The 18,683-nt window shown below is 41.2% G+C and overlaps 1 protein-coding gene across 3 annotated transcripts in view; it reads left to right on the forward strand.

Annotated features, from left to right (window-relative positions):
• SRGAP1 (SLIT-ROBO Rho GTPase activating protein 1) overlaps positions 1-18,683 on the forward strand; it is a 311,091-nt gene that overhangs the window by 149,782 nt on the left and 142,626 nt on the right. For all 3 annotated transcript variants that reach the window (XR_003511173.1, XM_027542431.1, XM_027542430.1), the window contains exons 2-3: positions 1,310-1,505; positions 10,550-10,712. Coding sequence is in view for 2 of the 3 variants with exons in the window: in XM_027542431.1 (XP_027398232.1) it covers positions 1,310-1,505; positions 10,550-10,712 (359 nt within the window). In the remaining variant the exon portion in view is untranslated. The remainder of the gene's footprint in view (positions 1-1,309; positions 1,506-10,549; positions 10,713-18,683) is intronic.

The raw sequence follows: 18,683 nt of genomic DNA on the forward strand, positions 1-18,683 counted from the left end.
TTGCATGACACATTTTTGCTTTTGTGTTTCTACTAAATCACTACATGACTAATGTTCGTGTTCCTAATATGTTAAAATTGTCAAAGGATTCTTTTCAGGATTATATATGTGATAAAGCTTAGTTAGTTGGGACAATGTGGAAAATGTGAAAAGCCCAATTGAAGAACTCTTGTTCTTGTGATCAAAATAATAAAGCAGAATCCAGGGATTACCCCATAATGAGTAGATTATTTGGATGTAGAAAGAAATTATTTTTAGGCGTGGCATTCCTATAAACCCTACAGCTATGTGTTTTACAAACTAGAAATTTATGCACTAAATAAAAATGACCAGATGTCAGTGTTTGTATGTGCCAGCTGGCAAAGAAGTTGAGAAGGTTCAGAATTCTGGAAGAAATGGTGCTCACTTCTCTGCCATTCAAACTCAAAAAAGATAGTTGAGGTAAAACGCTATTTAAAAAACGACAGTGTCCTCAGCTACCCAAAGATGTCATATGTTACAAATTATTATCTGAAAGCCTTTACTTTTTCCCCCCTCATGACTCCCTGCATGTTTGTGGTGTTGCAAATGTAATCCATGTTTCTAATCTATTACATTCTTTCCTGAGGCTTAGCTCATTCTTTTAAAGGGTCAGCAGATATCTCTCTTTTTTTTAAGTTTTTTTATTTTGTATTGGGATATAGACGATTAACGGGCTTCCCCAGTGACTCAGACTGTAAAGAATCCGCCTGCAATGCAGGAGTCCTGGGTTCAATCCCAGTGTTGGGAAGATCTCCTGGAGGAGGGCATGACAGCCCACTCCAGTATTCTTGCCTGGGAAATTCCATGGACAGAGGAGCCTGGCAGGCTACAGTCCCTAGGGTTACAAAGAATCAGACATGACTGAGCGACTAAGCACTTAGCCGATCAACAGTGTTATGATATTTTAAGGCGAAGGGCAAAGGGACTCAACCAATCATATACGTATATCCATCCTCCAACTCCCCTCCCATTCAGGCTGCCACAAAACATTGAGCAGAGTTCCATGTGCTCTCTAGTAGGTCCTTATTAGTTATCCATTTTAAATATAGCTGTGTGTACATGTCCATCACAAACTCCCTATCCCTTCCCCTGGTCTTTCCCCCCTGGCAACCATAGATTCGTAAGCAGATATCTTTATTTAAAAACCCAGCCTGAACACAGCAGCCTCGTAAAGGTCCAGTGCAGAGCTAAATGTATGATAGGATTCAGTATTTTTATCTTGCACATACCAGAGCACTTCAGTTATTTTCATGAAATCATCAAATGGGTTCTCTTCTTCTCTCCTTAGAAATTCGAGCTCAACTGGTAGAACAACAGAAATGCCTGGAGCAGCAGACAGAGATGAGAGTTCAGCTTCTGCAGGACCTGCAAGATTTCTTCCGGAAAAAAGCCGAAATTGAGACGGATTATTCTCGGAACTTAGAAAAGTTAGCAGAAAGATTCATGGCTAAAACAAGAAGCACTAAGGATCATCAACAGTACAAGTAAGAGAGGCTTGACTCAAATTCATCTTCCCAAGAGAATATCCTGTCTTCTGTACAGTCATGGAATTCTCTAGGCCAGAATACTGGAGTGGGTAGCCTTTCCCTTCTCCAGGGGATCTTCCCAACCCAGGGATTGAACCCATGTCTCCTGGACTGCAGGTAGATTCTTTACCAGCTGAACCACAAGGGAAGCCCTTTATTGGTTTTAGAATTTTCCATTTTTTGTCTGAAACATTGTTGATTGATATATCCCCATAAATAAAAACAACCTTCTGCATTTATAATTTATGAACATAAATGTATTACATATTAAACTAATAGTATTCTCTTGACGTGTTTCTCTTTCTGATAAATACACTAGGAGTTGATGTCTAACACAAGTAGATATTTGGTTTTGTTTGTTTTTGTGATTCAAGCCAATTTTTTTCTAATTGGAGTATAGATGCTTTACGCTATTGTGATAGTTTCTTCTATACAGTAAAATAAATCGGCCACCCATATACATATATCCCCTCTTCTTTGAATGTCCTTCCCATTTAGGTCACCAGAGAGCACTGAGTTGAGTTCCCTGTGCTATACAGTAGGTTCTTGTTGGAATCTATTTCATACATAGTATCACTAGTGTATATACGCCAATCCCAGTCTCCCAATCCATCCCACACCCTCTTCCCCCTTGGTCTCCATATGTTTGTTCTCTACATCTGTGACTCTAATTCTGCTTTGAGAATAAGTTCATCTGCAGCATTTTTCTAGATTCCACATATATGTGTTAATGTATGACATTTGTTTTTCTTTTCCTAACTTCACTCTAAAACTGGCAGATAGATATTTGGATAGGCAAATTTTAAATAGCTGATTCTTCATGCAGAGAGCTCAGGATTTTTGCAGTGATCTTACATGAAAATAATCAATGAGGGCTGCTTAAATTTGCACTCCCATACTCCGTCCCAGTAGTATTTGTGGTTGTTGCAGTAGAGACTGACTTAAAACAAGGGCCTTTGATAAAATGCTTATGATCTAGCTTAATTAACTGACAGTTGACCCTTGAACAACCACAAGGGTTAGGTTGCCAACCCCCTGCGCCGTCCAAGTCGGTTTACTGTTATCTCTGCCTCAAAAACAAAGGAATTGGTACATGACTCGCCCAAAGGCAGGAAGCTGAGCAGTTGTGGACAGAATCAGGGCTCAGACCCAAGTTCTACATATTGTGATCTCTAATTGAACAGAAACTATTCCCTGTACCTAGTTAATTTAAAGATATGTAAAATGAAAATACAGCTATTACATTTATTGAAAAAAATCTGTGTGTAAGTAGACCTGCACAGTTCGAACCCTAGTTGTTCAGGGTTCAGCTGTACTTCATTTGTTTAAACAAAATACATGCAAGTTTTTCGATATTCAGATTTACTTTAGAATTTAAATCTGGGAGACAAGTAGGCAAGCAACTCGAATAGAGTATATAGGCAGTCTGAAAGATGTCAGTGCAAGCTACCAGGGAGACCTGATGGAAATCCATTCTGTAGTGGAGGTGGGGTCGGGAAGGTCCAGGTAAGGTCCTGGAAGAAATACATAAGTGAAGCCCTGAAGGACTTGTTAGCCAGGTGAGGGCCCAGAGCAGGACATTCAAGCAAAGGGAACATCATGCAGAAGGGGCCAGAGGGAAGGGGAGCAGGGCAGCTTTGCAGAGCAGGAGGTAATCCAGTGGGAGTGAGTAATGAGGTCGTGAGCTCTGTGGCTCTCCATGTGTGTTGTGCCTGATCACAGAGGCCCGTAGACCATACCAGGAAGTCTGGACTTTATCCTCGGGGCTTGAGAAGCCTTTGTAGAGGCTTTTAAGTTGAAGGATGACCAGCTCAGACCTGCATCTTGAAATGAAAACTGTAGACAGGATTGTGGGCTGGAGGAGGACATGGGCAGAGTCTGGAGGGAGACCAGGCAGAAGGCCTTCACCATGATGGCATGAACTAGCCACATAGCAGGTAGAAATAGAATCATTTAGGAGATGTTAAAAAGGCAACCCAGTCTTTCAACAACTAGATAATATGAGAAATATTTCTGCTACAAAACTCCTGGAAATGCTGACAAAAATATAATAGACATCATTGTAAATCTATAACTGAACTCACAGGAAAGTAGGGGAAATTTCCAGTGGCCTAGAAAGGAAAAGGAAACTGAAAACTTGAGTGGTGATTGTATCCCACGTGGGGACAGAAGAGGAGGCCTGTGTAGGGTAGGGAGCTGGATGTGAGGACTTGCTCATCACCATCCTATAGCACAGCATCCCAGCCCAAATTCAGGGGCAGCAGAACTGCTGTCTCTGTGAAACAGTAGAGCAGAACATCACACGGATGAGGCGAACGGATAGTTAGGGAGTCTGGGATGGACGTGTACACACTGCTATACTTAAAATGGATAACCAGTAGTAAGGACCTATTGTAGAGCACAGGGAACTCTGCCCAATTTTATATAGCAGTCTGGATGGGAGGGGAGTTTGAGGGGGAATGGATACATGTATTTCTATGGCTGAGTCCCTTTGCTGTTCACCTGAAACTGTCACAACATTGTTAATTGGCTATACCTCAAGAAAAAAATTTTTTCTAAAAAACAAAATCACTCACACCTGCCTCCACCCACCCCACCACCCCGACACACACACGGGACAATAAGGAAGGCCAAATGCTCCTGGGCTCCAAATGGTAGGAGGTTGCAGAAAAGCACATATCAGTCTTCACCATTGACTTTGCAGTTTTATTTTATACCTTTCTGTGGCCTTGGCTCCTACATAAAAAGTAGGATAGTTTCTTAAAAAAAAACAAAAACAAAAAACCCTCCATACTGTTTTTCACAGTGGCTACACCAATTTATATTCCCACAGTGTGGGAGGGTTCCCTCTTCTCTACATCCATTCTAATATTTGCTATTTGTGTTCTTTTTGATGATGGCCATCATGGTAAGCGTGAGGTGATATATCTCATTGCGGTTTTGATTTGCATTTCCCCAAGGAGATCCAGCCAGTCCATTCTAAAGGAGATCAGTTCTGGGTGTTCTTTGGAAGGAATGATGCTAGAGCTGAAACTCTAGTACTTTGGCCACCTCATGTGAAGGGTAGACTAATTGGAAAAGACTCTGATGCTGGGAGGGATTGGGGGCTGGAGGAGGAGGGGACAACAGAGGATGAGATGGCTGGATGGCATCACCGACTTGATGGACATGAGTTTGGGTGAACTCCAGGAGTTGGTGATGGACAGGGAGGCCTGGCTTGCTGCAGTTCATGGGGTCGCAGAGAGTCGGACAAGACTGAGCGCCTGAACTGAACTGAATGCTGTTGAGCATCTTTTCATGTGCCTGTTGGCCATCTGTGTGTCTTCTTTGGCAATTGTTCTCTTGGGTATTTTCCCAAAAAAAACGAAACACTAATTTGAAAAGATACATGCATCCCAATTATTTACAACTGCCAAGGAATGGAAACAACCTAAGTGTCCATGAATGGATACAGAAGCTGTGATATAGACGCACAATGGGACACTACTCAGTCATAAAAAAAGAATGAAATGTTTCCATTTGAAATATATATATATATTTATACTATATATATTTATATTTATATATTTATACTTACTATATATATATTTACTATAAATATATATATTTATATTACTATAAATATATATATTTACTATATATTATATTTATATAAGTATAAATATAGTATAGTAACTATAAATGGACCTAACAGAAGCAGAAGATATTAAGAAGAGATGGCAAGAATACACAGAAGAACTGTACAAAAAAGATCTTCACGACCCAGATAATCACAATGATGTGATCACTGACCTAGAGCCAGACATCCTGGAATGTGAAGTCAAGTGGGCCTTAGAAAGCATCACTATGAACAAAGCTAGTGGAGGTGATAGAATTCCAGTTGAGCTATTCCAAATCCTGAAAGATGATGCTGTGGAAGTGCTGCACTCAATATGCCAGCAAATTTGGAAAACTCAGCAGTGGCCACAGGACTGGAAAAGTTCAGTTTTCATTCCAATCCCAAAGAAAGGCAATGCCAAAGAATGCTCAAACTACCGCACAATTGCACTCATCTCACATGCTAGTAAAGTAATGCTCAAAATTCTCCAAGCCAGGCTTCAGCAGTATGTGAACTGTGAACTTCCAGATGTTCAAGCTGGTTTTAGAAAAGGCAGAGGAACCAGAGATCAAATTGCCAACATCTGCTGGATCATGGAAAAGCAAGGGAATTCCAGAAAAGCATATATTTCTGCTTTATTGACTATGCCAAAGCCTTTGACTGTGTGGATCACAATAAACTGTGGAAAATTTCTTCAAGAGATGGGAATACCAGACCACCTGATCTGCCTCTTGAGAAATTTGTATGCAGGTCAGGAAGCAACAGTTAGAACTGGACATGAAACAACAGACTGGTTCCAAATAGGAAAAGGAGTTCGTCAAGGCTGTATATTGTCACCCTGTTTATTTAACTTATATGCAGAGTACATCATGAGAAACACTGGACTGGAAGAAACAAAAGCTGGAATCAAGATTGCCAGGAGAAATATCAGTCACCTCAGATATGCAGATGACACCACCCTTACGGCAGAAAGTGAAGAGGAACTCAAAAGCCTCTTGATGAAAGTGAAAGAGGAGAGTGAAAAAGTTGGCTTAAAGCTCAACATTCAGAAAACGAAGATCGTGGCATCCGGTCCCATCACTTCATGGGAAATAGATGGGGAAACAGTGTCAGACTTTATTTTTCTGGGCTCCAAAATCACTACAGATGGTGACTGCAGCCATGAAATTAAAAGACGTTTACTCCTTGGAAGGAAAGTTATGACCAACCTAGATAGCATATTCAAAAGCAGAGACATTACTTTGCCAACAAAGGTTCGTCTAGTCAAGGCTATGGTTTTTCCTGTAGTCATGTATGGATGTGAGAGTTGGACTGTGAAGAAGGCTGAGCGCCGAAGAATTGATGCTTCTGAACTGTGGTGTTGGAGAAGACTCCTGTGAGTCCCTTGGACTGCAAGGAGATCCAACCAGTCCATTCTGAAGGAGATCAGCCCTGGGATTTCTTTGGAAGGAATGATGCTAAAGCTGCAACTCCAGTACTTTGGCCACCTCATGCGAAGAGTTGACTCATTGGAAAAGACTCTGATGCTGGGAGGGATTGGGGGCAGGAGGAGAAGGGGACGACAGAGGATGAGATGGCTGGATGGCATCACTGACTTGATGGACGTGAGTCTGAGTGAACTCCAGGAGTTGGTGATGGACAGGGAGGCCGAAGACTAGCAGGGGGGTACTCTTTCTGCCCCCTTCTGATGCCTATGTCAGAAGCTTTCTCTATCTCCTTTATACTTTAATAAAACTTTATTACACAGAAGCTCTGAGTGATCAAGCCTCGTCTCTGGCCCCGGATTGAATTCTTCTCCTCCGGGGGCCAAGATCCCTGTGTATTCACGTGATTCAACAACAACCTTTCACTGGCGTGCTGCAATTCATGGGGTTGAAAAGAGTTGGACACAACTGAGCGACTAATCTGATCTGATAAATGGAGTATAACCTTTAAAAATTGTGAATCACTAATGTACACCTGTAACTTACATAATATTGTAAGTGTATACCTGTAACTTACATATTGCACATCAACTCTATGTCCATAAAAAAAACTTTTTTAACTCTTCTCATCATAAGAAAAAAAAAAAAAGTAGGAACTTTTGCAGAAAAAAAGAGAGTAGGGGTTCTTTTGCAGAATACCTTTTTTCGTTTTTATTTTGGGCGCACTTTAACCTGTAGTGTTGGTCCGGCATAGAAATAAATTCTGGTGATGGTTCCCAGGGTGAGCAGATGTCACATGTGCTTGACAGAGACTGGAGCCAGTGCTAGATCTGCATTTATAGAAACTGTCCCTTTTTAAAAGTAATTCCAAATAAGAAGACAGCCCATTGGTTTATACAGTAAATATTTTTGAGTGTCTCCTTGTGTGTTCTGTACTTGGGAATCACTTGTGAACTGAAAACATCCATGGGCGCATGCACTTTAGTCTGATCCCTGAGTGCAGCAGCTGCCACTTTTTCTTTCTCCTGGCTGGTTCACTAGTTTTGTTAAAAAGGTACGTAGCTTGGAATTTTCCTTAAGTTTATTATTGACTATGGGACTGCAGATAAGATAATAAGTCTACAGAAAGGGCAAACCATGTTTGGGGGACAAAAACCAAAGACAAGCTTTAAGAGTCAAACAGACCTGGCTTGAATACTAGCTCTGCTGTGTGACCTTGGTCAGTAGAGTCAGTATTTCTGAGCCTTGGTTTCCTAACTTGTAAAATGAGATTTTGTGACCATCCAATGAGAAACATGACAAATCCTTGATGCAACTGAGAGCTGACATCGGGTACACGTTCAGTATTCCTTCTCCTCACGACAAAAATGTTACGTCTTTGGCACTGTTACTTTACCAGTCATTTAAGCTAGGCCTCAGTTTTGGGATGCTTGTCCTGTGGGATAATCCTTGGCCTGAACTGACCGCTGCATGGTGGAAATACCAAGGCTTGGATCAGCCTCCCTGGACTCAAAGACTTTCTCCGATACTAGTTTTGTTCTAGAACAAATCATTGTGCCTTGCTAAAGCTTAAGTTCCATCATTGATAGAGGGGATCTATCTAAATATCTCTGCCTTAAATTATAGAATTAAGTAGTTGATATGTGTAGGTTTTAGACCAACTGCTAGATAAAAATCACTAACTTTATATAGTGTAGTGTTCGTTGCTCAGTTGTGTTCGACTCTTTGCGACCCCATGGACTATAGCCCATGAGGCTCCTCTGTCCATGGAATTCTCCAGGCAAGAATACTGGAGTGGGTAGCCATTCTCTTCTCTAGTGTATCTTCCCTACACAGGGATCAAACTCAGGTCTTCTGCACTGCAGGCAGATTCTTTACCATCTGAGCCATCAGGAAGATCCCAGCTTTATATAACACTTGCTATGAATCTAAGGCATTCTAGTAAATATTAAAATATATATATTAACTCAAAAATCCTCATAATCTTATAAAATCAGTACTGCTACTTTACCCATCTTATAAATGATGGTATAAGAGGCACAGAGAAGTTTAAATAACTTGGCCAAGATCTCCTAGCTAGTGCGTAATGATTTTGGAATTTGAGTGGAGATGGTGTGGATCCATATTCCATGAGCTTGACCTGTGTACTCAGTAGATGCTCAGTAAATGATAACTTAGCCATCTTTGTTATTATTGTTGTTGTCAATACTGTTATTACATACTATTAGGACAATAAAAAATGTTTTTTCAGTGAATGAAAAAACATGTATTTAATGCTGAACATGGGCAGGGCCATGAGGATACAAAAAAAGTATGCCACATTCTCAAAGAATGTATGGTTTACTTCAGCACAAAGAGTATATAGGTAAGTTAATGTAAGGTAGCATTTACGTTTTGGGCTGGGTGGTAGAGAATGTGAGTACGAAGAATTCAGTATTCTGCCATGAAACCACTGCCCCATGCCCAATGGCTTTGAAAGGAAAAGAAGGTTCTCTGGGTTGGGGTGTAATTCTTATTACATCAGCTAGGAGAATGGAAGTCTTGTCTTGTGGTTATAAGTGTTAGGACCCTAGATCAGGGGTTTTTACCCTTATACCCATTCCTACTTCCTCTTTCTTCTGAAGAGCGTTTTGACTTGCTGCTGCTGCTAAGTCGCTTCAGTCGAGTCCAGCTCTGTGCGACCCCATATACGGCAGCGCATCAGGCTCCCCCATCCCTGGGATTCTCCAGGCAAGAACACTGGAGTGGGTTGGCATTTCCTTCTCCAGTGCATGAAAGTGAAAAGTGAAAGTGAAGTCGCTCAGTCGTGTCTGACTCTTCGCGACCCCATGGACTGCAGCCCACCAGGCTCCTCCGTCCATGACTTGATGCACTCTTAAATCCTGACTTTGAGGGACGTAAGGACTGAAAGACCCGATTTAATCGTTTGTTTTCTAATTTAGTTAATATTCAGAATCATGAATCATCATGACTAGTAGGAGGGTAACATGTCTTAGAAAATTGCACTAGTGTCTCTAAGTTAGGATAAAAACATTCTGTGCCATTTTGCCATTTTAGAGTTGTTTTATTATTTTTTTAATATAATTTTTTAAAAAATTTTGGCCATGCCACATGTCATGTAGGATCTTAGTTCCCTGACCTGGGATCAAACCCACAATCCCTGCTTTGGAACTGCAGAGTCTTAACCACTGGACACTCAGGGAAATTCCAATAGTTAGATTTTTTAAGTAAAAAGCAAAAAACAAATATCATATATATATATTTTTAAAACAGTAATGTCTCTATTAGTCATTGCTTTTCTTTGGAGTTTTTTGGTAAGATTTTTTGCAAGTTGCCTTTTGTGGTTTATAGTCACTTTTCACTTTATTACCTGGAATAAAATAAGGAAACAGCTCAGTGAGCTTAAAAAGGACATGTGACAGGTCATAAGCCAGTGAACCTCTTGGTTCTATTCATGAGTCTTGAGACAATGCTATAAAGTTCTGCTTCCCAGGAACACTTTTTGGAAGGCTGGAGGTTAAGTATCAGGGGATTAGTAAATCATCCTTACATTTATGTCCCATGGAAAGTATACCTAGCCAAATCTCTTCCAGCAGCATACTGGACATTCAAAGCAGGCTTTGTGTTCAGTGGCAAACCACAGTCTGTCTGTGAGATAGTAGTCAATAGATTTTTATGTAAACATAAACTGCTTTCTTCAATGAGGTGATTAAAGCTGAAGGCCTGCCTGAGTAGTGTGTGTGAGTGTGTGTGTGTTCAGGTTCTGGGCCCTTGTCAGGATTATAGGTTTTGACTGGTGTTCTTGGTCCAACTATTTTTTTCCAAGCCCAGTGCTGTTGAGTGTCTTGCTAAGAGCTATGCCCAGAGAAGAAATAAGAGCCGCCCATGTGTTGTGGCTCCTGGTTTTGCCTCGGTGACGTCCCTCAGCTGCTTGGATCAGCTTTGAACTTGATGCTAATTCTCTTTTCTTCACTTCTTAGGAAAGACCAGAACTTATTGTCTCCAGTGAACTGCTGGTATTTGCTCCTGAACCAAGTGAGGCGAGAAAGCAAAGACCACGCCACCTTGAGTGACATCTATCTGAACAACGTGATTATGCGGTTCATGCAGATAAGTGAGGATTCCACCAGGATGTTTAAAAAGGTATCTTCCATCTGTCCCACCAGAGATTGCTTCCCTATACCCACTGAGCCTGTAACCAACCAAGACTGGGAAGGGTCCGGTGCCTTAAATACTTAGTGGTATTTAATAGAGATTACATTCAAAAAATAAATAAGCGAACATATTTTGGGCTTCCCTGGTGGCTCAGACGGTAAAGAATCTGACTGCAGTGCGGAAGACCTGGCTTTGATCACTGGATTGGGAAGATCCCCTGGAGGAGGGCATGGCAACCTACTCCAGTATTCTTGCCTGGAGAAGTCCATGGACAGAGGAGCCTGGAGGGCTACAGTCCATGGGGTCATAAAGGGTCAGACATGACTGAGCAACTAACACACACACACACCAGATATCTTAAAGACACACAATAAAAAGTTGAGCAGGCACACTCGTAGAGTTGTAGAACACCGAATCTGTGACCTGAATGATGTGAGCAGGATTTTGAAATGAGGTGTACTTGCAAATTGCACCTCTGTCCTTAGAAATAGACTTCCTGAGGTTATTAAAAAAAACAGACCAGAGAGGAGAAGCCTTAAGAACTGTGTTTTAGGCTCACACATGATCAGAGACTTGTGAAAAAGATAACCAGATGTGGTGCTCTCTTGGGAAAATGTTATCACGGTTTTTCTCATTCCCACCAGACTAGCAATGGAGGCTGTGAGAGACTGACAAGAAAAAAAATCCCACGGGGCACGGAAATTCAGTCCCTTACATGCCAGAGAGGTTCCTCCTTCCCAAATCCACTTAAAAAACAAAGGAGCCGGGTTTTTAAGACTTCTTATCATTGTTACCCGTCTCAGCCAACTCTCAGTAGGTTGTTGTTGTTTGGACATCTTTGTTGAGAGCAATAACAAAATTGGACCATTTCCTGTGTAGAGAAGGCAGCTACTTGCCCAGTAAAACTGGCTTTCAGTTTTTATGTTTATAGGACAGTGGTTCTCCCCCACATCCTAAGCATCATACTTGGGGTGTTTGGTGTCTGTACTAATATCTGTACCTCTAGTCAGTAAGTCTTAGTTTCAGAAAGTTGGGAGGAAAGCCCCTTGTAGATTAAAAGTATGTTTATGTCTCAAAGGGACAACAATATGGCGCTGTGCAGGCCAGCTGGGAAACTTCTTAGTCATGTTTGATATCTCCACATTAGATTTGATCCCCGACCTAGAACTGGAATTTAGCAAACTTGAAGTTGTCTTTTGCTCTGTTAAATAGAGGGAAGCATGTTTCAAACAAAGGAGAAATTTTTTTAAAATTTGGACATAAGAGCATATTAAGAAAACAGAGAAATATCTTGTGTATCTTAATAGTTTAGACTGACCTAGGAAAGTGAAGTAATTTTCTCAGATGTCAGTCCTTTCTATTAAGTCTTCATTTGGTTCAGTGGACTTTTTGGATCTTATCGTCTATGAGTGGGAGATGGTGTCAGGTCTTGGAAAGGCTACTTCAATAAAGAAAAACTAGTCCTCATGCTCAAGGAGGTTGTAGTTTATCCAAATTTGTATGATGCTATATATATAATGCTTCCAAGTCACAGGGATGCTGGCAACCTTTCAGCCTGGGCCTCCGGGACCAGCAACTCAGCTGAGTTCATTTATTCATCCATTCAACAAAGCATCTTTAAATGCCAGGCTGGGAAGCAGAGTTAAAAGACATTCCTGCCTGCACAGAATCACTTAAAAAAGTTAACAGTCACTACGATTAGGGAACATACAACCTGCTCTAGAAACTTGAGGGATGGAGATCTTAACCTTACTCTGTGTGTGTGTGTGTGTGTGTGTGTGTGTGTGTGTGTGTGTGCGCGCGTGCGCACGCGCTTGCTCGATTGTATCCTACTATTTGCAACCCTATGGAATATAGCCGGCCAGGCTCCTCTGTCGATGGAATTCTCCAGGCAGGAATACCGAAGTGGGTTGCCATTCCCTTCTCCAGGGGATCTTCCCAACGCAGGGGTCGAACCCACATCTCTTGCATCTCCAGGGTTGCACGAGTACTCTTTACCACTGAGCCACCTGGGAATCCCTAACCTTCTTGAGGGGCCAAGAAATTCTTCCCAGTGGAGGAAACACCTACAGACAAACCGGTGGGAGAAGGAGATGGTCATCAAGCAGATGAGGACAGTGAACTGTTCCAGGGAAAGGAGAAGCATGACGTGTTCAGGAAGAGGAAAGAGTTTGGTGTGAGTTTGGTGAGAGATTGTATGGGATTGAGTGATGGAGTGTGAGGCTAGAAAGGACGTGCGTGCGTGCCAAGTCGCTTCTGTCGCATCCGACTCTTTGTGACTCTATGGACCATAGCCCCCCAGGCTCCTGTCCCTGGATTCTCCAGGCAAGAATACTGAAGTGGGTTTCCCTGCCCTCCCCCAGGGGATCTTCCAGACCCAGGGATTGAATCCAGGTCTCTTACATCTCTCACATTGGCAGGCGCGTTCTTTACCACTAGCTCCACTTTGCATGTCTTGCTAAGCTATAAGGATTTGTGTTTTGTAAATCAAAGTCAAGGGCTTCTTAAAGTTGATGGAAACTTAGAGCTGAGAGTCAAATGGATTTGGACTTGAATCCCAACTTTTGTGCTTTTGTGATCTTGGGAGATGATTTAAGAAAGTACACTCCTCTATCTCCAGGAGTGGGGAGGGAGGGCTAGGGACTGGCAGAAGGGGAAGGTAAGCCAATGGGTGCTCAGAGGTTGGGATGGCCCTTTGGAGTTTGTCACCAAGGAGGCCTTATGTTTGTTTTGCAGACATTACATCTGAGCTGCCCTTGGGGAGGGGCTAAGTAATCTTGTGGGTGAGGCAGCTCCCACTGCTGGAGGGTAATTCCCAACAGAGATTCCAAGAGCGAGATCAGCTGTGAGTTTCATCAGCCAGCAGCCAATATTCCCAGTAGCTGGGGAAATATAGCTCTTGAGAGAGGGCCTGAGGAATGTACGGTAAACACACACACACACCATGCCTGCCTGTTTGCTGCCTAGAAGTCGTCTTCTTATCCAGATTTTCTGGGACTCATCTCCTTAGAAGCTGCCTATTTATAGCAGACTCCTGGTTGCTTCAGCATTTAGTAGAGTGAACAGTGTTCTCACCTCTGTTGCCGATCAGCTGGAAAGTTAACGGTCATTACAATGACAGGTATCAAATTCTAGCACCTCAAGCAAACCCAGCAGATGACATACCTCACCATTTCATGTATATTGTTGCTGAAAAAATTAAGAACAAGAGAGCGAGAGACTGGAAAGTCTTGAGGAGCCAGATCAGCCCACTAGGACACATTTGTCATCTGCAAATGTAGGAAGGTAGGAAGCCAAGACCCATATCTGTCAAGTCTAGAGAACTTCATATCCCTTTAGGTTAAAAACCAAGACTAGTATTTTCTGCTTTTTTAAAATTGCCAAGCCATCTCCTTCTCCAGCTCTTCTATTACTGTGGTTCCAGAAGCATACTTTTTTGTCAAAATAGAAGGAAGTGATTAGAACCAGTCTGAAATAACCTTTAGAACTTCTGTGAAGTCCTTAGCATAATGCTTGTTCTTCTTTCAGGGGATTTTGCGACTTCCTCATTTTTCAAAAATAACCCCACATCTATATGAAGATCCAGATAGATGCTAAGTGCTTGACAGATGCAACCTCTTACACAGCTGTATGGTTGATCAGAATAACATACTGATTCATTTGTAAGGCTCTAACATCAGATATTTTGGGTATGAATGTTGATTTTGTCTCTCTTGTTATATATGTGGACCTGGAAGTGTTGGTAAACCTCTTAAATCTCAGTTTATAAGTCTATAAAGTACATATAGTCACTTATTTCAGATACTTGTATGGAAAACTCATGACTTGTGCATGGAAAGCTACTTACCCCAGCGTCTGAATTTAATACTAATACAGTCTAACTAGTTTTTAGCTGTTATCTTTGTTATTATCTTTATTGTAAACACTTATTTCCTACACCTACAATAATTATGTAATATGAGCTTACACCAGACATTATCCTAAATATGTCCTCATTTTAAAGAGACTATGTAACACAACTGTGAAGACCACATCCAGATCATCACATGTTATTTGTGTATCACTTTTTATCAAGTTCCAAAACATATTTCTAAGCAGACTGAGAAATGCTCCAATATCCTTTCTTGTAGCTGAATTAAAATTTTGGTCCTTGCATTTCAGCAGTTAATGGGAAGTTAGGGATAACCCAGTGAATACCTGTGTTGGAGAGCACCTCTGTGCCTCTCAAGTCCCCGACTGCTATTTCACTTGGGCAGTCTTTTTTTTTTTTTTCCCCGTATTTGTGTATTTGGCTGCCTCAGGTCTTGAATCTTAGTTGCGCCAAATAGAAACTTTTGTTGCAGCATTCAGACCCTAGAGGGTTGGTTGGGGGGAGGAGTTAGTTGGTTGTGGTGCTGGGGATTAGTTGCCCTGAAGCCTGACCAGTCCTCACTTCTTCCCTGAAGAACAAGGGGTGGTGAGGTGCCTCCTGCCCTGTGCTCCAGCCCTGCCTCCTGGAAGGATGAGATTCTGCTGCTTTCTTTCCATTACTCATGACTGAAGAGTGGTCAGCATCTGGGTTGGTGCTGCAGCCAGAAAATGTGCAGTTTGTATGCTACACATAAAAATGTAATTAATGTCAGCAGTTCACCATTGTGATAGCAAAGACCACAGCTAACATGCAGTAATCACTTTATTTATGCACTTTATCACATGATCTTCATTATCAACACTAAGAATGTTTAATACAAGTGTGTAGTTTAGAAGGGAGCCCCATAAAATGGTAGCCTTTGAGGACTTCCCTAGTGGCCCAGTGGGCTTCCCTCATAGCTCAGTCAGTAAAGAATCTGCCTGCAGTGCAGGAGACCCGAGTTTGATCCCTGGGTGGGGAAGATCCCCTGGAGAAGGAAATGGCAACCCTTTCCAGTATTCTTGCCTGGAGAATCCCATGGACAGAGGAGCTTGGGGGCTATAGCCCATGGGGTCTCAAGAGTTGGACACGACTTGGCGACTAAACCAGTGGTTAAGACTGTGTGCTCCCAGTGCGGGGGGCCTGAGTTCGATCCCTGGTTGGGGAACCAAGATCTCACATGCCATGTGGCCAAGAAACTTTAAAAAGTAGCATTCAAATATGTTAAATTATCTGTGAAAGTGTTACCCACTCAATCGTGTCTGATTCTGTGATCCCATGGACAGTAGCCCATCAGGCTCCTCTGTCTATGGGATTTCCCAGGCAAGAACACTGGAGTGGGTTGCCATTTCCTCCTCCAGGGCATCCTCCCAACCCAGGGATCAAACCCAGGTCTTCTGCATTGCAGGCAGATTCTTTACCATCTGAGCCATCAAGGAAGCCTATCATTTCCCCATGGATTGTTTTCAAGTTATTAATGTTTTTATCCTTACTTTGCATAGATATGTGTACTGGTATAATTTATTTTGTTTCTTCACCGATAGTAATGACATAAAGTACTCTAGCTACCACTTTACTGAATTTTCAGTCTGTGCCCTGCATTTTCCACACATTAACTCATGCACCCTCACAGTTGCCCAGAGAACAGGGATTATTAGTCACATTTCAGGGATGAGGAAGCAAAAGACTCAGCTATAACTTGCAGAGCCTGGCTCGCTCATATGTTTTCTTGTCTTTGTCTGTGGGTCTTAGATAGTTCATAGTTACTGTAACTTTGTTGGTGTTTTTCAGTGGTCATTTGAGACGTTACAGAATGCACAGGATAGAAACTTCCGAGAACTGGGACACTGTGGTTCCTGGCCCTATTCCTTTCTAATGAAAATCCTGAAGAAAGATAGTTCTGGATGAGGCAGCAAAATCTGTCAGTCATCCGAGTTATAGACAGAAGTTCAAAGCAGCAGAGACTGGCTGCAAGCCACTGAGAATTACCTCACTTTGGCCTCAATGCCTTAGATTATCAGATTGAGACTCACAGGAACGAAATTAACGCGCTTTTGGTATCATTGATTTTGTGGCATAATCTGAAAGGAAGGGGAGAGTACTAGTAAGATTTGGAAATTTCTAGTCATTTTAAAATTATGATCAAGCCAATCTTATTCTATTTAAATTTTCTTAGTAGAAAGAAAATCCTATTTTATTTAAATACCTTAGTAGAAAGTAGAAATACCTTAGTAGAAAGATATTTCATGTGGGGAGGTGGGACCGGTGTTTTCAATTAGACTTATTTAAAATAAGTTAATATTCACACAGATGGTTTAAGTTAATAAATGTTACTAATCTAGTACAGATCTCTAAGGCTCTAACCTTGTTTTGAAGAAAAAGTTCATAAGTTTAAAAAAATCTGAAACCTGCAAATCTATATATAAATGAGTCTCATTTCTGTTTGAATGTAAAAATATATACTCATTGTAGAAATTTAGAAAACACCAAAAGATATAAAACTGGAAATAAGAGTTACCCATATTAATACTACCTACTGCTAGTATTCCTGACTGTATCTTTTCTGTATTCATATGTATACCAGACAAACATATGCATATTAATATATATGTATTTTACAAAATTGAAATTTCATTGCAGATAGCCTGGGAACCTGCCATTTTCATGGAAAATATTGTTAGCATTTCCTATGTGTGGAAGAAATCTTTTCTTTCAATGTAATTGTATTTATTTACCGTGCTGGGTCTTCGTTGCTGAACACGGGCTTCCTCTAGTTGAGGCCAGTGGGGCTACTCTCATGTTGCAGAGGAGGCAGACTCAGCAGTTTGTGGGCACAGGCTTAGTTGCCCCACAGCATGTTGGATTGTCTTGGGCGAGGGTTCAAACCCATGTCTTCTGCATTGACAGCAGATTCTTAACCACTGAACCACCAGGGAAGCCCTAACATAATCTTTTAAAACAGGATACTTGGTGCCTGCATAATGTTTCACTGTCAGTACAGCCATGTTCTTTTCCTGTTATTGGACATTTAAATCTTTCACACATCTTTGATATTTTTCTTATATTACTGAAACAGAATTATTAGGTCAGAGAATGGTATTAGAATTTCATGCTTTGGATGAAATTCTTACTTTTTGCCTTTCTAGAGTAAAGATGGTCATGGCTGTGATTTACTGAAGAGTAATCTAGCCTCTGCAAAATAAATTGACTATGTTATTAGCAGAGAAGTACCAGTGTGATTTAGCATGCTGTTGCATCAGTGGTAAATAATATAACAAGAGGAACGTTTTCAAAGCATTTCAGTGCAGTGTAGCAGAAGAATTAAATGGTATTCTGGTGGCCTCAGGGGACAGCTTAATTATTGATGAGGCCTGGATAAATAAGTGAGTATAGTTCAGGCTAACACTACCAGCTGGTTCTCTTGAGTTTTACCAGCTCTACAGTTAGCTCATTTTTCTAGAAATAAATCAAAATCAAGCTATGGTTTCTTACAGTGATGCACTTTTTGAAATATTTTAGAAACTTTTTAATTTGTATTTATAAATTGCTTAACAGGATAGCTGGCACATATTAAGTGCTTAGTAAGTGGCAGTTGTTAGTGCTGCTGTTCCTGCATTTATATTATTGCCTTTTATTACCTAGTGACAACAGGCCATAATGATTTTTCTAATATTTTTAATTGGAGTATAATTGCTTTACAATGTTGTTAATTTCTGCTGTACAACAACATGAATCAGCTATATGTGTACATATCTCCCCTAAGACGTATGTGATTGACCTAGCCATAAATTTAGCAGGTGAGTTATTATATAAGAGCATTCACCATCAGTTTACAAGCTTTATTAAAGACTTTTTTTTTGTCCACACCACAGGGCATGTGGGAACTTAGTTCCCTGACCAGCCCCCTGCAGAGGAAGCAGTCTTAACCACTGGATTGCCAGGGAAGTCCCCGTTAAAGACTTTTAACTAGAACATTAAGCAGATGTTATGTGTCTCTCTCCTTGGAAAGTGACATAATCTTAAAAAACCCGAGGTCAGATAAATTGTACATTTTGTCTATAGTAGTTGAA

The sequence above is a fragment of the Bos indicus x Bos taurus genome, chromosome 5, assembly GCF_003369695.1.
Source record: "Bos indicus x Bos taurus breed Angus x Brahman F1 hybrid chromosome 5, Bos_hybrid_MaternalHap_v2.0, whole genome shotgun sequence".
Taxonomy (NCBI): domain Eukaryota; kingdom Metazoa; phylum Chordata; class Mammalia; order Artiodactyla; family Bovidae; genus Bos; species Bos indicus x Bos taurus.